We start from the raw sequence: 23,715 nt of genomic DNA, 5'->3' as shown, positions 1-23,715 counted from the left end.
GTCCCTTAATTCATCGGAGAGATATTCGCCTCCTCAATCTGATCGAAGGGCCTTGATCTGTCTCTCCAACCGTATCTCGACCTCTTGTCTAAACTCTTTGAACTTTTCAAAGGATTTAGGCTTATGTTTCATTAGGTACACGTAGCCATACCGAGAGAAATCATTGATAAAGTTTATAAAATAAACTTGCTGGTTACGTGTCCTAACATTCATGGGACCACATTCATCAGTATGTATCAGGTCAAGTGTGTCCGTAGATCTTTTAGGCTTTTCCATAAATGGTGGTTTCGTCATCTTACCGTGAAGGGAAGATTCACAAGTTGGATGATTTTCTACAGTTAGAAAATCCAAAGGACCATCATTTACTAACCTTGTGATACAATCCATATTAATGTGGCCAAGTCGGTAATGCCACATGCATGTGGGAATAATCGTATCACGTGATCTTTTCTTGGGGATAATTTCCAATATAGTTTCAGTTATATTTATTTCCAGAGAATGACGGAGGACATAGAAATTAGATTTGTTACTGAACAAAATACAATAACCATCCTTACACGATTTTGAAATAGAAATTAGATTTCTTCTCAAAGTAGGTACATAAATTCGATCTTTAAGTGTAATAACTCCTTTGAAATACAAATCTACAGTTCCTATGGTAGTAGCTGCAACTGTTGTAGAATTCCCCAAGTAAAGCTTCACTTTTCTCTCACTCAGTCTTCTACTTGTCTTGAACCCCTGTAATGTGTTACATGCATGAGTAGAAGTCCCAGAGTCAATACACCAAGATGCAAAAGTGGCTAACAAATTGGTCTCTATGACAAAAGATTCGAAATTACCTTGCTTCTTGGTCTCTAGATATTGAAGACAGTTACTCTTCTAGTGACCAGTCTGCTTGTAGAAATGACACGCATCTGATGCCTTGTCCTTTTTATGCATTTTAAGATTGCCAGCTTTCTTCTAAGGCTTCTTCTTAGCCTTCCTCTTTTTCTTACCCAACTTGTCACCATCAATAAGCATGGCTATTGATCTGTCATTCTTTATTAGTTCTTCAACCCTCTACAACATACTGTTGAGTTCCTGAAGGCTAACCTTAAGTTTATTCGTGTTATAGTTCATGATGAACTGATTGAAGAGGGGAGGCAGAGAATTTAAGACATCAATCTTGGTGTTATCATCTAGCCCAGAGCCGCGAGCCTCTAGTTCCTTGATGTAGCCCATCATCTCCACTGAAAAATGCACAGCTTGGAATGAAGTTGGTTTAGCAATGCAATTTTTAGTAAAACTGCAATCCAACATATTGGTCGTACAAGGGAGGTGGGCATGAAATAATTCTGATATTTTCTTGCAAAAATCAGAAATCAAAACTGATCAAGATCAATCAGAAAGGTGGAGAACAAATTAGGGTTTCTAGGGCGACAAGAGTAGAGAGAAAGAACTGAAAGTAGATTGTGTAACTGGAGCAGTTCGATCTCTCCTTACTTATACCTTAAGAAGCATCACTCCTAATCGAATTAGGAGGTTCCTAATCCAAATCTTTATTTGGATTTGGACTCTCTGAATGGATAAGACTTATCCTCTTATCCTAATGGATGCTCCAGACCCTTTTTGAAACCCATATTTGTCCAAGTCACATGACTGCTTAGCCTGTCATGTGACCACTTAATTAATCTAATTAATCATGGTCTTTAGGCCCATTAAGCAAGTGACTCACGTCCCTAGGTAGTTGCTAGCCCATTTAGGTACACTTTGCATAGCATGGGACCCCAACAATGACCCTATATAAGCCTACATGGGTTCGGCCCAGCCTTTGTGAAAAGACCTAGCTGAATTCACTGTCAAGTACAGTGAACCCCAGAATCCATCATTATGGGCTCTTAATGGGCCCAACATTTATAGTAAATGGTCCTTGAGTCCAACCGTCTATGAAGGCCCAAGGATAATGGACTTAAGTAAGATATAGCCCATCAGGTAAACAGCCCTAAATGGTGTCTTACACTTAACCTTTCAACCCATAATGATCAAACACTACCCGATAAGAAATGACCCCTCCTCTGGCTGCAAGGTGTAGCATTGCACTCTGTACTTGGATGGGTCCCGGGAATTAAAACCTTTTGCAAACCTTTTTTTTTCTTAAAACATATATATATATATATATATATATATATATATATATATATATATATATATATATATATATATATTTTGCAAAACAAACCTCAAACACGGTTGAGATCGACTATTGGCAGTTTTGGTTTCCATTAAAGAAAGTGCAGTCCCAACCATTCACTTTGCCCGACAAAAGGGTTGATCATGTCACTATAATCACACACTCGAGTGAATTCTCAGATTGCCCCAATATACTTAGGTTTTGACCCCCAAAGGATCTCACTGATTGGCATATCAAAGACAGTTCGACCCGACACCCAGTGCAGTACCATAATCGAGTCTAAGGGTTATGTGTAACTTTTCAGTATTGCCCATCAATCTCCAAGGTCCAATGCATAATTGGAAATTGGTCTAGGTTTAGTGTTTTAAGCACACACTACATGTGCTTCGGGTCCAACCCTAGTAGTTGGGACAGGTTGCCCCAACCTTTTTGGCACCACATTAGTGTTAGCCTTGGCAAGATAAATTCCCCAAGTCTATCCAACAGCTTAGAACATTCTAAACTAACACAAGTCTCATAAGTGTCTAGTTTAAGAGGTAATTACACTGAAACACATCAATCATAATATAAAACAATTATTTACCTTTACTCATTTACAATAAATGTATCAGTACATCAATTTGATTGGAACTAAGGACATACACTATCTAAGGCTAAGAACATTCTAAACTAACACGAGTCTCTTAGATGTCTAGTTTAGGAGGTAATACATAGAAACATACAAATATTTACATAAAACAATAATGTACTTTATTCATTTATGAATAAATGTTTATGTACATCAATCTAATTGGAGCTAAAGGCATACTCTATCAAACAAATGCGCCTACTTCAATTAGAGGTCAATTTTGTGACTAATATTAGGTATGAACTACCAATCTAAAGTTGCACATTGTGGTCTTTATATCAGGTGTGGTTAGTTTTAATTTTGGTTTCAAATCGGGTCCGATTCAATGCAAGATCGATCTTGAAAATGTTCATAAAAGGAAAAACAAATGCATGTATGTTTAAGTCCAATGGGGTTAACCCCATGGTTCAAAGTATCAATACAATATGCCCTGTATCAGATGTATCGTATCGTATCTTTTGAAAAAGATACGGTCCGAAACACCTGGTCCCCCAACTTTTTTTAATAATAAAAAAACATCTTTTATCTTCCTAGAAAAAACAAACTTTGAAAAAAAACTAAAAAAATGTCGTTTCTAAGTACCGATACGACACGGCCAAAATGTGTATCGTGTCGATACTTTGAACCTTACTTAGCCCTTGATCACTGGTTCAAAATACAAGGATCCTATTTTAAGGTAGCATTTGATAACACATTTTAGACATCTAATGTTTAAAAAACTTATCTTTCAGAGGTAAGGAGTTTTTCAGGTTACATCTATTTCTAATATATAAAAAGAGAAAAGATGTGTGGAATGGTAAAACCTAAGCCCCATTTGGCACGTCTTCTCGCACGGGTTGTCGACTGTTTCGAAGCCCAACAAGGCAGCAACCCGAATTTTCATCTTTTTCTATTTGGGTGGGAGAAGATCTTGTCGCCGAAAGACCAACTTGAAAAAACACAAGAAGCTCAATTCGAGCTTATTTCAAGAAGCTAGAAATGAAACGTCTCACCTTTTTTCGTCTCATCATCACGCAAAAAGACACGCCTCCAACCAAACAATACGTGGGCTTCCAAGATCTTTATATAAAATCCCACTATGACTTTTGGTTGCATCTTCCGGAAGATCTTTTAAAAAAGACTTGTCTAATGGTAGCCTAGTCTCATGAAATGACATTAATGCCTTTATTACTTTCATTTAATAATAACATAAACCATAATCATATTCATTTAAATAATATTATTTTTTATTTGAATAAAAATAACATTTAATAATAATACTTTTTATCTAATAATTATTATTAAAATATATAATATTAATTTTATTTAAATAAATTATAATAGTTATTTAGTAATAAATAGACCTATTCATGGGCTTCGTAGCCAAACGGCTAGCCTAACCCATTTCATTCTAAATCACGCTTGGATAAAATTAAAAGCCCGTAGGCTCGAGCTCTAAAAATCAAGCATGACTATTTTTCAAGCCGGCATCGAGCCCCAAATAAGCCTGACCCAATAATATTAAATATACAATAGAAATGTAAGAATATGCTAATAATATTATATAATAGTCAAATTATATTAAATGTATATAATATTATATATTATTAATAACATATAATTAATGTATTATAAAATACCTATAAAAATCAGGCTTTAGGCTTTGGCTCAAGATCTACGCCAAATGGTCGAACCAAGCTCAGGCTCAAGCCCATTGGCTTTCTTTATATAAAGAAGCAAAGCCTGCCCCAAACCAGACCACTCGTGAACACATCTAGTAATAAGAATATCTAATAATATGTTTAATAATAATGATAAGAAATTATTATTTATTTCAATTTTCAACAAACCATAATATTTGTTCATTAATATAATAATATTTTTGCTTAATATTCTTTTCAATATTATTCTTTTTAACAATGTTATTTTTTTGTTTATAAATAAACTTTACAGTTTTAAGAGCCTATACAAAGCAGGAAATCATTTCCACTCTTTACATTTCAGACTCGTTTACTTCTCATACATCAGACTTCAGAATATAAAACCTTGTTTTGACAAGAGCGTGGATTGAAGGATCTTCTGTTGAATTCAGATTCCCTTCGACTATTTTGGCTAAATGGTTCAGTCTATTATTTTACCAGTCATGAGGCTGCTGCTGGCCCATTTTGGATTGTATTAAAGACTCGTAAATAAAAATGAACCAAAAATTAACCATTTTCACTCATTATTGCATTCATGCATTTATACCAATGCAGGTGAATTGATACTAGCGAATAAAAAGACAAAAAGCACCAAAACTCGCCCCCTGAACAAACGTGATATACCAATGCATTCACGCATTTATCCCGGTTTACCTGTTCAGTTTGAGAATTATTCAGGCCTTCAATTTTGTCTACAATTAAGAATAAACATGCAGGTGCTGCACTAGTTTCTTTCTAAATCAAGTCCATAGCTTTTACGTCAACATTCAATGGATTCAAAATTAAGTCCATTCAATGATCACATCACATCCCCGGACAAATTAGTTTCAATCTTTATGAAGCATGGTAACTAAGGCTATGTTTGGCTTTAAGGAAAATGCAGGGAAAGGAAGGGAAAGTAGGGAAACCTTTACAAACCTTGTATAGGTTCCCATCTTTCCCTTCCTTTCCCTACCTTTTCCTTAAACCAAACATAGCCTAAACCAACTTGTATCATATACCAGAGTAGAGACGAATTGGGATTAATCAAGCACCCATTAAACAAGGAGGCCGGTTCTGTTGAGATCAACCAAACGAGTTTCTAGAGGTGGAATTTATAATCCATTAAATGGGAAGACCCACCCATTGCACATTACCCTCTCAAGTCTGTATCTCATTGTACCATAGCATTGGATATCTAAGTCCAACATTCCATCTATCATCCAGGAAAAGACGTTTATAATCTGGCCCTGCTGACACCACATGTATGGATATCTAAGTCCAACATTCCATCTATCATCCAGGAAAAGACGTTTAGAAGATAAAATAGCAGATTACATGTAAAGTGCAGATTCATTGAAATATTAAAATAGAGAACTTAGGAGCCTCATCAACTCACAGGTCTGTAACATAATCAGGTTCAGTACTGTATCTAGGAAAAATCTAGATAAGCAAAATTAGAAGATACCATGAAATTATACTACTAAATCTTCATTCCTTGTTAATGGCAAGACAAAATAAAAGAGCACATGAACTAAGAGGGGAGTGTATGAAAAACAATTCTTCAATTACGTCTCTACTCTCAATACAACCTAAAGGAAATAGAATGAATTTCATGAGTAACGTTACAGATATCCCCAGTATTCTAATGGTTTTGGGAGTAATCAAAGCTCAATGGTTGCTGATAAAAAGGAGCCTGCAGTAACAGTATTGGGTGGCAATATCAGTAACAAGACCATAAAACACTGACTACACTCTTTGCGAATATGCTCTGCCCTGCTGACACCACATGTATGGTCCCACTTCAAAGATCTCCTAACCAAACTGATCATCGTTGTTTTTAGACACAGAGAAATAAGATGGCTTCTGAAAAAGATGGCTAGAGTCATTTTTCTGATAGGATTAGAAGTCAACCTCACAAAATAGAACCAGAAAAGGCCAACTACTGAAGCTCATTAAAATAAATACTCCTCCAAAGAAAGGACCAAACCCCATACACGTATGCAACAAGTACAACTTTTGTGCTTCACAAAACTGTGTTGGGGGTTAAACCTAAATTGCTTGCAGGACCTTTATCTCAGATAGAATGCTATAAAACATACCCAGTCCCAATGAACAATTTAGACATGCTATAGAACTGATAAATTGAAACACTGAATTGTTACAATCCTACAAGCAAGTAGAACTGGAGTGTTAACAATTATAGTCTTCCAATATACCTCCCTCTCTTCAACAAGTGAAGACATTTGCTTCTGATCCAAGAGATTTCCAGAACTCCTTGAGACTCAAACATCCATGTTTAAAATGAAATCCTACTTCCCAACAGGATGTAACATTCCTTGAAGGCACACGAGTAAAAATACATCATTAACAAATAACAAACTACTATGACCACATTTCCTAATGTGCTAGATACCAGCTATCACAAAAATAACAATTATGATTTGTAGGCAAATGTGCCACAACCTTATTTAGCAGTCACCCAATTGATTATGACTAAAATATCTATTTCAATTTTCTAGAGCAAGTGGAAAGGTGAAAATATGGAAGACTGCAAATAACCTTTGTCTTATTCGGTATTTAAACTCTTGTCTTCTTCACCAGAAGGACACCAATTATCTGGCATTTTTCTTCTTCACCGAGGAGATCTCCAAAGTGGAACCATCAAATGATGTGCAACAACAATCTACAAGCATGCTCAAACTATGGCTACTTTTTTAATTATGTACACACCCATCTGGGAAATTATGAAAGTTTAGCCTACCTGGAAAACAGCATGTCTAAATTGATCATAGGACTGGGCATACATCATTGCAGGACTAGGCCACTGCATATACATAGGATCCCTAGAAGTCTGATTTAATCCCATGGCACAAAATGGATCCATAGCCAGACTAAATGAAGGTCTGTAGCTGAGGGATGTCTTAGTTCCTTGCAATTGATTCAGAGGAAACCCAGATTCATACTGCATTAATGAAGGTTGAAAGCTCTGCATGTTCAAAGGCCCCAAGCTAAAGCTTTGATTAGGCATAACACTCCTAACATACCTGCAGAAGCTTCAGAGCACTGTTAGTTTGATCAGTTGACAAGAACACTTTTAGCCTAACTAAGAAATAGTGGCCTTACCTTTCATAACTCCGATCGTAATCTGGATCAGAATGATCCTTCTCCCTGTCTCTGAAAATGGCGACTCTGCAAATACTACCATCCTTTGTGCTAATCTTTTCTGGCTGCACATCTGCCCTGCAACTTTCACTCTCGTCTTTGCTTGAAGATGAGCTCCTTCCATCATTTGCTGCACATAAAGCACCTTCTGTACCAGAACTGCTAGATCTACTGAAAATGCGGGCACGTGCTCTATCATACTCCTTTCTCTCTTCCATGGTTCTTACAGGACTGCACTTAATACACTGATCACTTGCATCATCTGTAGAAGCTTTATGTGATCTCGGTTTGATGGCAATCTTAACATGCTCAGGTTTATCACTTTCTGACTGTTTCAGAGGAATTTCCGACAAACAGACAGCAGGGTATCTGCTTTCAGCTGTTTTTCTCACAATTATTCGGGTGCCCTGGCCATCTATTAAGTTATCCATTACCATAGTATGCAGACCATAATGTTGGGCAACACGATGAGCTGCAAGCCGGAGGTAGGATGTTGGGAAGTGAGAAAACTCAAATTTCTGTTGATCAGGATTTTGCATAAATCTCTGAATATCCAGCTCCATTCGCAGAACTACAAAAAAAAAGTTAAAGAGATTAAATATTTTTGATGAGTTAGTTAAGAGATTAAAATAAAGAATGAAATAACAAATCAAAGAAACAAGATAAAGAAAAGAATCTTTACAATTTTGCATTGAATAAGCCAGGTGTGATCATGTAGAGGGAAACAAGCAGCTCAGAGTGAGGTCAAATCTAATAGGAAATGCCACATCTGAATTACCAAAATGGCATGCTTCTAAAAACATAAATGCAAAACATTTATGACTGGTAAAAGAAAATTATTGTAAGGCCCAACAACAAGACAAGACCTGAAATTTCAAAGCGCCTTATTTAAGGGGTATCAATTTGTGCTGATTGCTGAAAGATAAGAAATTTCCAGATATATCATTTTGATTTGTTCATTATGAATTTCGGATTCAATACAAAGGAAGATTAAGCTCAAGGCTCAACCACCAACTGGGGACAAACTAAATTCAACTTTTTCAGTTATCAAGGTGACAGCTACGCAGCAAGGCACTCATAGTCATAGAAAGTCATGTTACTTAAGTGCATAGTTCTTCTTTGGTCTTAAAATAAAATTTACTAAAATAAAAGAGTACAAGGAAGGTGTTAAGAAGTCACCAGAGAGTGGAAGCCGAACAAAACAAATTCACCAGTTCCTACAACTCAAACCCTGATATCAGCACTCAGCACCTAAGCTAAGACACCAATCAAACAAAAAATCCCAACACATAAAAACTCTTACACAAGAAAGATAAAAAACCTCCCAAACAGATCCACCCCTCCCCCAACAAAACTTCCACCCAAACCAAGAAAAAGAGAAAACACCACAAACCCCAAATACAGAAATTTATATAAAAATAATTTACCAACTATTTAAGTTAATAAATGGGTCATTTACTAAAACACCCTCTATACTTTCATGGGTTTACTACAACCTACCCTATAGTTTGTGTTTTACTAAAACACTCCTTGTAGTTTGCAATTGATTTACCTAATCAACCTTCTATTAGATAAACAGTGGAAAATGACAATTGTGACCTTAATGTCTATTTCAATAAATTTAATCAAAAGAAAATAAAAATAAAAATACCATGTTTGCCCCTAATAAGACACTAGTAACCACTCTATTTGGTCAATTTTGTTTATTGTATGAAGTGTTGGGGCTACTTTTGGAATAAACAATCACAGGTCCATGCCCTTGAACTTTTTCCACTCAGTTTAGGTGATCATGTTGCTATACTCAGATGACAAAACAAACACTTCTTAGTGAAAGGTCGATTAAGTAAAAAGGTTGTAAACTATAGGGGGTGTTTTAGTAAAATGTGAAGTATAGTGTAGGTTTAAATAAATCTATGAACCTACAGGGGGTGTTCTAGTAAATGACCCTTAATAATAACTCAATAAAAAGTAATAATTTAATAAAAATAATAAGCAATAACTTAATGAAATTTCATAAAAGTAAAAAATTAATACAAATTTATTAATAAATTTTAATATTAGTAAAAGTCGTCATAAATTTATGTTTTTGCCTCAATTTTGTTTAACAAAACTCGTGCATCGCATTGGTCCTGACTAGCTACTTTGTACGCCGCATTGGTCCTCTCTTTAAAAAGCAACCCTAATGTAAATTATTCATTTTGCGGCATAGTTGTCAAGGCGACACCTAGGCAACAAGGCATTAGGGCTGTCAACTGATCGGGTCTAGGTCTGGGTCAGAACCAACTAGAACCAGAACCAACCCAACATAAAATGTTGTGGACACAGACCCAGAATCGAACCCGATAGGGTCTGAAATTTTTGGACCCATAACCGAACCAATCGGTTCTTGGGACAATCGGGTCTGACCCGACAGACCCAATTATAATAAATATAAAATAAATATTTGTTTAATATATATTAAATATTATATATAATATATACTCTACATATTATTATTATATTTTTTTATTTAATATATTATACATTATATATCGGGCTCGGGTCTGAATCGGTTCACGACTAGGTGGAACCAGGTCTGAACCGATAGTAATCGGGACCCTATATCAGGACCCGGAACCGACCCATCAATTCCAGTTCCCAAAACCAGAACTGGCCCAATCGGGTCCATCGGGGCGGAACCGACCCATTGACAGCCCTACAAGGCACCCTTGAGGCTCGCCTCACCCAATCACAAAGCAGTTTTGTATACTGTGTAATAAAATACTTTTATATAGTTATTCTTTTGAGATTATAATTATAAAATAAACATTATTAAACAAAAAATATTCATCTTTTGTGTTTATAAACTAATTCCTTTTTAGTATTTTCTTATTTGTTAGGGTTTAATCAACACAAACATTGCCAACTGCTGTATTGAACCCTCAAAGGCTTCAAAATCTGAACCAATAAGGGAAGAACTTAAAATTTTGTTTAATCACCACATTTATTCTTTTCCTATAACAAAAATAGGGGTTCAGACTGTATATTTTTTGAATTTTCTTTTCTTTCTTCTTTTTCTTCTCATAAATATGTTGATTTTCTAGACATAAACATGAAGTTTATAATTTACTTATCAAAATTATGGATAGCTATTAAAGAAAGATGGTTATGGAACCTAGGGAACTACCCTAGGATATGTGGATTTTACTTAAAAAAATATCCATTGACATGCCTAGGCAAACAGGTGCCCCCCTATCGCCTTGGCATCTTGAAAACTATGTTTTGTGCGCTAAAATACTATTTTCATTTTATTATTTCTAATTTGCTAGGGTTCAATGAACACATGTTTGTGTATGTTGTCTTGAACCCTTGAAGATTATGACTAAAAAAGGGGTCCATCCCCTCTATTTTCTGAATTTTCTTCCCTTTCTTCTAATCATGAATATTTTGATTTCCCAACCATAATCTTAACATAGAAAGTTTGATTAAAATCACAAAATCAACCCCTTTGATCTGGAGGTGTGAGCCAAAAGGGAGTTTTAAAACATTTATTTTCTTTTAAAATCCACATCAGCATTTTTTATGTATTACTTTTAGTTTATCAGCAACAAAGTTAACTGTTTTATTTGTGTTTTACTATTTTTTTTGTTTTAATAAATTTGGACCTTTGGCTCATTTTGAAAAGAGTACAAATATGTACAGTACAAATACATAAAAAATAATATAAAATAAAGGTTTTGCGCTCTACATATTTGTATTTGTACTCTTTCCAAACTGAACCTTCAAAAAGAAATATTTTTTTTCAGCAACAGAATCTTTTATTAATTCAGGAAAAATTTTACAATAATATGAGAAGCCCCAGCTTCCCCAAACTCCTAGGACAATAGCAATACCATATTCTTACAGTTACAGAAGAGCCCAAACTGAACCTTCTTTTTCTTTCTCTCTCCTTCACAGATTGTATATCAAAACAGAATTTTTACACTTGTCTACTTGGTATCAGAGCAAGTTTAGGGATTGTTTGAGTTGTTCCATCATACAGCCCTAGATCAACTGACTACATGATGAGGTAAGTGTTGATCAACGACTTCAGGTAAGCCCAGTTTTTGGATTTTTTTGGTGGATTTGCAATCCCTTGTAGGAGGTCTAAGGTTTATCACCAAAACCAGGAAGAACTGGAGAAAGGGGAAGAATCCTAATTTAATAGGACTCTTCAATTTTGAACTAGGAAGTGGCGCTCTAGCTTTTTAGGGTTTCTAGAGGTTTTCTGAATAGGGCGTTCAAGTCCCAATCTTTTTGGAAGCCTCTGGAGGGAGCGGCAGCCTCTTCTCTTCCTTCCCCTGTTCCCACGAAGAAGGGAATCTTTGGTGGAAGGGGCTTCTAGGGTACCTGGAATGTGTTTGAGATTTCTAAATGAGATAATACTCTTTCTTTTCATCTCAGATTGATTTCCTAATCTGCAAATGAAATGGGACAAGGTGGAAGTGTTGGTGACCTCTTCGGGGCTGGAACCATCACTATAGTCAAGTTGGATGATACAAACTACTTAGAATGGTCACAATCTACAAAAATGGCTATTGGAGCTTGTGGAAAATTGGGGTATGTCACCAGTGAAGAGAAGAAACTTGAGACTAACTTCTCCACTAGTGGGTACAGGAGAACTACATGATGACGACCTGGTTGTGCAATTCCATTATACCCCATATAAGTAAGAACTTTCTATGGGCTAACATAGCTAAGAAGATTAGGGATGGAGTATTAGAAACTTGTTCACAAAGTGGAAATGTTGCTAGAGCCTACCAGTTAAGAAACCAGGTGATTGCTACTAAGCAAGGAGATAAGTCTGTTGCAATTTATTTTTCAACCCTCAAAACCTTTTGGCAAGAGATATATCACTTGGAGACCGTGGTTTGGGAAAGTAACAAAGATGTAGCAACTTATCAGAAACTAATAGAGAATAATAGGGTATTTGAGTTTCTAGCAAGATTTAACCCTGAATATAACATTGCCCGACAGCATATTCTTTCTTGAGATAGTGTAACTCTCTCAGGCATATACCTTTGTGTTTGGAGAGGAGAGTAGGAGGAATGTGATGATGAGAAACCTAGGCCTTGAGCAGTTGGCTATGGTTAGCACAGCAAAAGCCTAAGCCAAATGGAAATAAGGATGGAAATGAACCAAGGAAGGAGGACAAGAAGGACCTAATTTGTGACTATTGTAAGAAACCTAAACATACTAGAGATACCTGTTGGAAGCTTTACCCACTCCTTATACCAAATCGGCTCAAAAACAAAAAGGGAAATGTGAATATGGCAAATCAGGACCACCCACTATAGCTTCTCTAGAGTTTGCTGCAACAACTAGTTCTAGCTCATTATCAGGTGGACAGCAAGGCGTAGCTGGATCAAGAGGCAATCATACTTCGTTTACACATACATGCAGTTCACATGCCACTGGAAATTATGCATCCACTACAGTTAAGGGGGAACCTCCATGGGTTATAAACTTAGGAGCCTTAGAACATATGACCAATATTTTCACAATCTTCTCCCCATACCACCTCTACTCTAGCAAAGATAGAGTTTCCACAACTGATGGATCACGTGTCCCCATTGCTGAGAAAGGATCTATAAAGATAACTAATACCATTACCCTACCTTCTATCCTTCATGTCCCTAGATTAAGCACTAATCTTTTATCTGTTAATAGCTTGACAAAGAATTTGAATTGTTCAGTGATTTTTTTTCTCCTGGCCATTGTGCTTTGCAAGATATGGAATCAAAGAGGATGATTGGATGTGATCATAAGGTGAAAAGAATCTATCTTCTTGATGCACTACCCAGTTATTAGAGTCGTCATATCAACGGGAACAATGAGTCAGAGTCAGTGGATCAAATTATGCTTTGGCATAATCGGTTAGGGCATTTGTCTTTTGCTTCTTTGCGTTTTATGTTTTCAAAGTTATATGAGTCTACCAGTTTGTCCAGCTTGGAATGTAAGGGTTGTCAACTTAGAAAGCATTGTAGATATTCTTTTAAAGCAAGCAATAAAATATGTTCTTCTGTTTTGGATATTGTTCATACTGATGTGTGGGGACCATATCATATTTCTTTAATGGGTGGCTATCAGAATTTTCTTCTATTTGTGAATGATTATTCTCGATACTCTTGGATATATTTAATGTGATCTTGTGATGAGGTACCTTCTTTGCTTCAACAATTCCATGAGATGGGGTTGACGCAATTTGAGGTACAAGTGGAAGTGTTTAGATCAAATAATGCCAAAGAATACCTTGAGAAAAACCTGACATCATACCTATTGGAGCATGGAGTAGTCCACCAGAGTGGTTGTACATACACTCCACAACAGAATGGTATGGTAGAAAGGAAGAACAGACATTGTGGAAGTAGCAAGAAGCATGACGGTGAGCTTTGTAGTTCCAATTCGTTTTTGGGGTGATGTATCCACAACAGAGGAACCCATGTCACTCCCTATCAACTCATCGGAGATTCCAAGTTCGAATGACACAAACCCAAGTATGCCTCTTGTTTCCTCTAATGGTTTAGATCCTATTGATACTACTACCCCTTCTCCTAACACCATTGCAGATGACCTAGATATCCATATTGCACTTCGAAAAGGGAAAAGGAAGTGTATTGTTCATTGCATCTCACACTATCTTTCCTATAGTGGATTATCTCCTTCCTAATGGGCCTTCCTTTCCTCCCTCGACTCTGTGTCTATAACCAAGTCTGATTGAAGTATAGAAAGGTACAAGGCGAGGCTAGTTGCAAATATATTATTACTTGGAAACTTTTGCACCAGTGGGAAAGATGAGATCAATCCGGATTCTCCTATCACTAGCAACTACATACTCTTGGCCCCTCTTCCAACATGGTGTGAAGAATGTTCTTCTTAATGGAGACCTGCAAGATGAGGTGTATATGGATCTTCCAGCTAGTTTTACAATGATGTTGCTAAAGGAAAGATATGTAGATTAAATAAGTCTTTATAAGGTTTGAAGCAATCACCTAGAGCTTGATTTGACAGGTTTAAAAGTGCATTGATTGTATTTGGCTTTACTCAAACTCAATCTAATCATACTCTTTATGTGAAAAGGAGGGGACCACTATACTGATAGTGTATGTGGATGACATTGTAGTCACAGGAAATGATCTAAGTGAGATTGATACCTTGAAGAAGAACTTGCACAAAGAGTTTGAGATTAAGGATCTTGGGGAACCGAAGTATTTTCTGGCATTGAGGTGGCAAGGTCCAAGCATGGGATTTTCATCTCACAAAGGAAGTATGTTTTGGCCTTACTACAAGAGACAAGAAAACTTGGGGCAGTGGCAACTGATACACCTATTAATCAAAACCACAAAATAAATGCTTTAGAAGGTGAACTAGTAAAGGATGTTGGAAGGTATCAAAGATTGGTGGGGTGATTGCTATACTTATGTATGACACGACCAAATATCTCTTATGCGATGAGTGTGGTGAGTCAATACATGCATGCCCCACAAGTTCAACATTGGGAAGCCATTGACAAGATACTTTTCTATTTAAACAGACACCCAGGTAGAGGCATACTATTTGCTGACCATGGACATTTGATGTTAGAGTCTTACACAGATGTTGATCGGGCAGGGTGCCTAGATGACGAGATCTTCATCAAGGGTTTACACTCTTGTGGAATGTAATCTATTTTCATGGAAGAGTAAGAAACAATCAGTTGTAACAAGATCAAATGTAGAAGCTAAATACAGAGCCATGGCACATGGTGTTTCAGAGCTCCTCTGGGTCCAATCCATGTTAGGGGAGAGTAGAGTTGAGGTCAAAGAACCTATGATGCTATACTGTGACAATCAAGTAGCAATTAACATTGCCCACAACCCAATTCAGCATGATAGGATGAAGCATATAGAAGTGGATAAACACTTTATAAGGGAAAGGGTGACATCCGAAGAACTGTGTTTACCATATATTGCATTTAACCTGCAGCTTGTTGATGTTCTTACAAAAAGTGTTGTAAGAAACAAGCTAGAGCATGATCTACGCAAGTTGGATAAGTGTGACATCTATACCCAACATTAGGGAGAGTGTTGAGTTTTGGGTTGATAACATTTGCTTTTATTTACAAAGCATAGTTAGAGAATTATTGGGCCCAAGGTCCATTAGTTTATGTTTTAGACCAAGAGTGTTTACTTAGTTTTTACAAGTAGCCGACTTACTAAGGGCATACTTGTCTTTGTATTTAGTTTTATTTACGAGTATATAAGCTAATGAAAGGGGCAGCCAGACCTGATTTTTGGCTTCTCCCCATTCTCTCCAAATTCTCTCTCCTCTTCTCTTCTCTACACAAACCTTCTTTTTCTTTCTTTCTTTATTTCTTTCTTTCTTTCCTTCACAGATTTTATATCAAAATAGAATTTTTGCACCTTTTTACTCCTTTGAATCTCCTTCAACCAACAACTTCCTAATCCCTATATCCCATGCCTTTTGGACCCCAAATATAGCTGCCTTTAGTTCTGCACCTGTTGAGTCCCCTTAACCTATAGGCCTAGAATACAAGAACACCAATTATCCTTCACTATTTCTCATCACCCTTCCCATTCCAACAGCACCCAGGTTGCCAAGACAGCTCCTGTCAAAATTCAACTTCAAAAAATCGTCCATTGTTGGTTCCTAGATTACCATTTGTTTCTTCTTAGTTGAAGATGATGCAGCAATTGTACCCCCCTTGTCTAATAATATCATCAAATGTGAAGTCAGGAAACAAGTTTGTTGTCTCCACCCAATGTGTCACCTTTACCATTATAATTTCTTCAAAGCCTCTTTACTTCTTTTTTCTCCTCAAAAGTCACTTGTTTCTTTCTTCCCACAATGTCCAAACCACTGCAGCTCTTATGCACTCCCAAAGTAATCTTCCCCCTTCCTTGGCCAACTGAAAGTCGAGGGATCAAACAATTTATCTAATGTAATATTGTTATGTGCCACAAGGGGCACTTTGGTCTTTTTCTTTCTTTTTATATTGTATGGTCGCCCTAATCTATAAATATAAAGTCTGGCGCTGCCAACATAACTTTATCCATTTGCACCATTTTGCACCAAAACCCCATTGTTCTAAAAGACCCTTATAATTTTCTAGTGATTTGTGCTTTTAAAACACTAAGATCACTAGCACTGTGCTGCATAACCACAAACAGGTGACCTACTTAGATCCTTATAGGCCCCTATAAATTACTTGTTGAAAGAACATTAAATATCCATTATGCATATTTATTCCATTCTAGAGTGGCATGCTAAAACATCTCGACATACAGGTAACTTGCAACAATACATTAACCATGTTTTCTTCTCCAATTATTTAGTTTAAAACAATCAAAATCAAAACAGTTACACTTCACTCCACAAAATCATTTATAGGACCTTTTTTGTGTAACAACCCAGAATTACCACAATTGTCAATACTGGGAAATGAGGTAAGTTTTTTACAACATTTACACTGCATATTATCTTTTTAGCCTTTTGTTCCTTCTTCCACAAAACAATAAAATTCTTGCTTCTCATCATGGTTTAAAAATTCACATATTTTCTAATTTTTCTATTTCTACAAGTATTAACATCAAAAATTATTAGAATCTATCTTGAGATATTCTCCAGTCCTTTAATATATTTTATGTTGTTCTCAACAAGCATTACTTTGTCAATCACATCAATATATAAGGTTTGCAGATTGTATATACAATCGTTCAAATAATTTATCTCAATGCTTATTCTTCAGTTTATCATTTTTTTATAAATATTCAGTTTATCATTATAGATGATTGTTTCCTTCTTCATTTAATTAATAAAATTTTCCAAATTATACATAATACAATTATAATTAAAAGTCAATCTGTTATATTTTAAACTCATAAAATGATAGCAATACAACATCACAAAAAGCATACTCATATGTTAATCACAACTTTTATATTATGTAAATAATAAAATAATATTTACAACCTGAAATATCAACAAGGTACTTTGTATGAATAGTGAACTAATAATTTACAATTGAGCTTAATACAAGTGACCCCTACTAACTCCTTGTTTGGCAAGTGTAACAGCCACCCCACTTGCATCTCTTGTACCCATTGCATTTTAATATCCAGATTCCTTGTTATATCTGTTTCACCTCTCTACGAGTCTAATTCTCTCATCTTTTAGCCAACCAAAAACCACATGAGAATCCTCTTCAATGATTATTTTCTCCAAGTTCATTTCTTTTGCTTTTTATACCCCAAAGAAAATAGCCATTAGTCACCCCAACCAGAGAAGCTGAGAATGCTAAGATATGAACTTCCTTATCCTTAAAAACTTCTCTAACCCCCAAAGGGCCTGGATTTCCAAAGCCACTTCCATCAAAAATTTAATTTTATGAAACTATTTTTGGTGGCTCCAAATCTTTATGCAATTTACTCTTCCTTGTCGATGGTGCAGCCACTTCTAAAGATCACCATATGAGCAATGCAAGAAGATACCCAATGATTTTGCCCGATCGATTGCCCTTTCCATGATATACTCATATATGATTTGCATGCTTCTTTCTTTTTCATCAAGTATTCTTGCATTCCTTTCTTCCCAAATTATCCATAGCAATCTAAATATACCAGCAATCTAAACATCTGGAACCCACCACCATTCTAGGCTAATGATGAAGCTGGTTACCACCTACCAATCTCTTGTCTTTTTGTTTGAGGCTGGTATATTTAGATTGCTAAGGAAAAGAGGAAGAATTGTGTGCCTTGGACAGGGTTCCACCACCATAAACATATGGAACCTGCCAAGTAATGCACAAAGGTACCCACAACGAAGTGAACTACAGACTCCAATACGCTTGAACCCTGCCAATGGAAACACAAAATCCCAGCAAACGCAGTCATTGTGTCGTTGCCAAAATACATCTTCACTCCCATGTTGAAGGAACTACGAGCCCGGGCTGTCATATCCAAATTGGGGTAAAAGGCAATCCGGACGACAAACGCTGGACTGGGCCTCCCTTGACCTGTCCAAAAAGCAAAGAACCCCAGGCCACAGCACCAAACAAGCGACACTAACCACAGGATTATCAATCAACACCAACAACACACAGCTGATCAACACCACGCAGAAAGGCATTGCATTGGGCACATAGTCAACATAAGGGCGAGCCACAAAGCTGTCAAAACTAGCAAATCAAGCTTCTATTCTGTTGATACCAAAATTCTTTCCCCTTTTTGCGTTCAACCATCGCTTCCCTTGACAGACGTCAAAGAAAACCTCATAATTCCGCTTCATCCAGCATAGTGGCATGCACACGGAAGGAAGAAAGATCACGAGGGCTAACATCCAAATCAAAATGTTCGCAAAGAAACATGAGCAGAAACGAGCAAAATGCATACGAGGATTGGCGTGTTCATCTAGGGTCCATAATCTAATGGACTGTGTCGTCTATCTGCTCATTCAGATAGCCAAGAAACACCGATGCCAATGGTAGCTGATGTCCACTAGAGGCCAAAAGTGCCAATGTCAGGTGCCGGGTGCATAGTCCATGGTCAGGGGCACCAGGGAAGAGAAATCTGTAGGCTACATAAAGAATGAAGTTACTATTCATCTTCCACACCATGAAGTTACTATCACCATGATATTCGAACCAGTACTTCATCCACCCATCAAGTGGCATCTTGCCACAAGTAGAAGTGGAATCCATTTTCAACTTAAAGTGGTCTATCTCGACAACCAACTCTTTGTACATTGGAATCAACTCCCCAAGAATGATTTCCAAGTGCTGGAGATGACGCGCTAATACAATACCAACCAGAGGCACCGCCAATAAAGCCACGACATCTTCTATTGTAATGCTGAACTCTCCATACGCACCAACGAAAGTGTGGGTACAGCAACACCAATGCACCACCAATGGCTCCATGAAATCAACATTGTCACCCCCTCAAAGACCCATGAAGCAATTGACAAACCTCAGCAAGCCTGCAACACGCAGTAGTCTGCAATACATGGGGTTCTCCAAGATGAATGACGCCCATGAAGTATAACTGGTGGAGCCATCGGAACCCACAGTTCTTGGCTCTATGCAGCAGTAGATGACTTTGCATGTCTGTCACCCATATAAACAGATGAGTTCCTTACCTTCAACGACATCAAAAGTATCATCCTTACCCATAGTCACAAGCATGGGAGGCCAGAACCCCCTACCCAAATCAACCTCCCCTGCAGACTCATATTCAGTAAGTAGCTGAGTCGTATCTACTTCCTGAACAAACTCCACAAATGGACACGCTTTCTGCACTACGTCTTCTCATTTACGGGACTTCTTCTTGAACCCTTAGACTGCTTCGAGGCACCATTAAAAACAAGAGTCACCAAGAACCCTAAAGCAGAATGCACAGAAGACAGAGGAAAAACAAGAACGACAACACAACTACGATGAAGGACACACAACAACTTAACCAAAAATGAATGGGAATAGACCACCTCTCCCATTCCCTTTTAAAAGAAGTTCGGGGGCTCTCTAGCAATCAAAACGGCGCTGCAGGGAAATGATGACCACCTGGACTACCTGTCACATTTCCATTTGGAAACGTACCATCACGTCAGAACCCAAACAGAAAGGAAACAGGTTACCGTTGCTATGATTCAAATGTAACCGCCAATGTACGTACCCGCTAGCCAATTAGCACCCGATTATCAATACTCAAACTGACAGCAAGATTCACCGCTACATGCAACAAACAAGGTTGCATGTACACACAATATCAACAAAACACGAGAAATAGCCCACACCACCAGTATTGAATTACAAACAACCTAAACACAAACATTCCATTGCCAAAACATTGGAGGGCTATCGCACCACAATACACCAACACAACTCACCCATTTCAAAATAAAATAACTCAAGCCCTTCCACAGCCTACCTAAATAGATATATATTTCTCGCCAGGTAGCCTTCTGTTAAAAGTGTGGTGGTGAGGCTAGGTAGGGTAGTCTCCTTGAAGGACGAAGAAGGGCCAAGTTAGTAAAGACTATATGATCAGTCAAGCGGAGCTGGGTAATGATAGTGTCATCCTCATCATGTCCAGTCCTCCTTATATAGGGAAGATCCTGAGGCTTTTTAGAGAAACATCCAAAAGGATCGATTCTTATTAGGGAAGGGGATCTTTGATTCGGTATCGGCTGCCAGAAGGACACTACTCAGGGTTCGCCACATGTCAAACGAGATTTTCCTAGGATGAAGTTTCCTTTCATCCGAGGATTCTTCGCAGTATACATGTGCTACTTCCTTTCGTGGGTCTCCTGTGTTGTCGTATCATCAGGACTAGTATGGCGTGTCTCATCCAATGGCTTCATCATCTTCTTGGTATTTCGGTACCCACGATTTTCAATTCGTCATAATTACACAACAGTTTCTTGAGTTTGTTATGTATTCTGCAATGGCTCGTGAACCCGTTGCACTGTGGCCCATTACGGGTCTGCGTAATTTTATTTTAGAATGAGTGTTTGCGATTAGAGTTATGGTGGATTACATGTACTTACAGTGGCAGTTATCAGTTTTGCTTGCTTGTATGAGTTTCAATGGAAGGGGATGTTATGTTTTTGCGGGTTTTCAGCTTTGGTTGGGGTGGGTATCTCAAAATGTAATTGATTTTCAGGGCTATTTTTTTAGGTATAAGGGGTTAGGCTGATGTTTTTCCCGGGTTGGGTGATGTCTTATCACCCATTTGAACATTGTTTCTAACATTAATAACCCCCCAAAGGACAACTAGATTCAGTATGTCTAAAACCAGCATTACTTTTTTATTTTTTTATCAGTCTTAAACTAGTAATTTTTATCTATAATTCTATATATATAGTTATATACGAAGCCCTCAAATTCACTTCAGAGCAGGGGGAGGGAGGGGATTTATTTCCCTTTATTACATGTTAGAACAGAACTTAGCTTGCAACTGTTCAGAAATCTCCATGTGACAGTGCTAGACCAGACCAAAAGGATCCAAAAACTTAACACTTAAGTTGATGATAACAGTAAAACAATATATAAATTTAGAGAACAAAATCGTGGAAACAAGTTCCAGGTATTGACTATCAAATGGAAATCCTGTTCGTCTTAATTCCAGCATGGAGGAAGGTCGAAGAGTATCAAAACTAGGATATGGGATATAGTAATCTGAGTACATCGAGCTCTGATAATACCTAAAGGAACATTATCATGATAATTCCAATTTCCAAGTTATAGCGTTCAGGTCTACGAAGAACTCAAGACCAATTACAAACCAATTGTGAACACACAATGATACACTCCAGAATATTCAGACCTAACGGTCAATACAAAACTCGCAGATCTTTCTTTGGAAAAGAATACCCTAAATGAGAAACGGTAACCCTAAAAAGATTCAGTATCAAGGTCACCAGATCAAAGGACCTAAGCACACTAACCTCTTGGAAAGGGGAAAAAATCAAGGAAAAAGAAAAAAGAAAAGAAAAGTTGCAATATCCTAACAAACCCCACAAATCCAATCAAACAAATTTTCAAATAACTGAACAACAATCATACATAGAGAATAATCGAATCAAACCCATCTCGCATAAATCAAAATGCATCAATAAAACCTAAAAAGAAACAAAAATAGGACAACAAACCCTACAAAGAGTAGAAAAATAAAAAAAAGGCAAAGTTCAACACAAGCAAGCATGGATTTAAAAACAAAGCAAAAGTGAACGAGATGAAGCTAACCGGTGAGGCGATGGCGAGGGTTCTCAAGGGCCTCCTTTAAAAAGGAATCCACCATAGAAATCACTGCATCGTTGTCTTTCTGTGAGGATGAGCCATCGTGCGCCAAGAGAAGACAATCCATATCTTATGGGAGAAAGAGAAGAAGTGCTCCTGTGTCCTAAAGATTTCCACTCGTTTACCTCTATAATTGCCTCTTCTTCTCCTCTCTCTCCTCCCTTGTCAAAGAAGGGCTAGGAAGAACACCTTCCTCAGCTTCGGAAAACTCAATGCCACAAAAGAGAAAAAATAAACAATGGATTGCGATTTTATATTTATAATAATTAAAAATTCCGACAATAAGGTCAAAATCCACAATATCACTAACCCCCAGCGTGTCTTTCCTGATAAAAAATAGGAATCCCAAAAAAGTCGCCATTATTCTCTCATCTCATCCATCAACGTGGTTTTCGCAGTGATAATGCCACAGGATCTGATCAGCCAATCCTACGGCACCACTCAAATAAAATCTGTTAGATATCTGACAAAAGCCCTCTGATTTAGCCGTGAGAGAGGGTTAAGACCTCGTACTCGTGGGTCAATTTACCCTTTTTAAATCTCAAAATTGTGTTTTTATTAACTGTCCGTTTTCTCAATCCTGTTGCTTGTGTTTGGTTGTTGAGACCATATATCCTGCTAAATCTGCTTCCCAATGTTTGATTGTTGAGAAAATTTTACAAGATTGTTGGATCCATTCGAGTTTGACAAATTCATACATTCTTCAATTTTACATCACAAGACTTGTTTTGGGGAGACGTGATGATTTGGCACAATTAAAAATTCTTATATAGTAAATATTCTATACCCAACTTATTTGTGTGTTTGTTATAAATATTCTATACTCAGCTTTAGGATCTATATTGTGTTTGGGGTAATTCTTATACTGTTCACTTCTCTTTCTAACTAAAGAAATGCACTATAGATTGGGAGTTCAACAAATCATTTTGTGGTCTTTATGCTTCTGAACATTTTGCTTTATTTTCTTTGTGAGGTTTATCTTAGGATGGTTGATGTCTTGTTACATTAAAAAAGTAGCCTGAATGTTTTTTACAATTCAGCCAATCATTCACCATGATAGTTTCAAAAGACAACTTTAAGCATTGCTTTTTTTTTATAATTGTCAGTTTCAAGCACTGTTGCTCTTCATGCAATCAATGAGACATAGGAATGAATTTAATTTTTTTCATTTATTTCAGCCTGTGTAATGGTGATAGGGTGTCTATAAACTAGATTGTAGATCTGGATGCTGGAGAAAAAGAAATCTATTCCTTGATGGATGGAAGTGATATTCTATGCTTCT

General features: G+C 37.0%; 1 protein-coding gene and 1 long non-coding RNA gene across 3 annotated transcripts; both read right to left on the bottom strand.

The window, feature by feature from the left end:
• Positions 1-556: 556 nt before the first annotated feature.
• LOC148871640 (uncharacterized) lies at positions 557-1,229 on the bottom strand. The gene is made up of 2 exons (XR_016107079.1): positions 840-1,229; positions 557-738 (listed from the first exon to the last, which is right to left on the bottom strand). It is a non-coding gene; the product is annotated as an uncharacterized LOC148871640 (long non-coding RNA).
• Positions 1,230-6,004: 4,775 nt separating this feature from the next.
• On the bottom strand, positions 6,005-22,909 carry LOC148871639 (uncharacterized). Of its 2 annotated transcripts, none has more exons than XM_088968981.1 (4): positions 22,380-22,909; positions 7,583-8,192; positions 7,221-7,503; positions 6,005-6,152 (listed from the first exon to the last, which is right to left on the bottom strand). In XM_088968981.1, exons 1-4 carry the CDS (start codon positions 22,498-22,500, stop codon positions 6,102-6,104), a joined length of 1,065 nt encoding a protein of 354 aa, XP_088825107.1. In that variant the 5' UTR covers positions 22,501-22,909; the 3' UTR covers positions 6,005-6,101. The 2 variants fall into 2 exon arrangements, with proteins under 2 accessions (XP_088825107.1, XP_088825108.1); XM_088968982.1 differs by having other exon boundaries at positions 6,005-6,322; positions 22,380-22,862.
• Between the last annotated feature and the right edge of the window lie 806 nt (positions 22,910-23,715).

Source organism: Nelumbo lutea, chromosome 2 (genome assembly GCF_056320005.1).
Source record: "Nelumbo lutea isolate HS-2025 chromosome 2, American lotus-T2T, whole genome shotgun sequence".
Classification (NCBI taxonomy): Eukaryota; Viridiplantae; Streptophyta; class Magnoliopsida; order Proteales; family Nelumbonaceae; genus Nelumbo; species Nelumbo lutea.
This window is presented reverse-complemented; position numbering and strand designations above follow the sequence as displayed.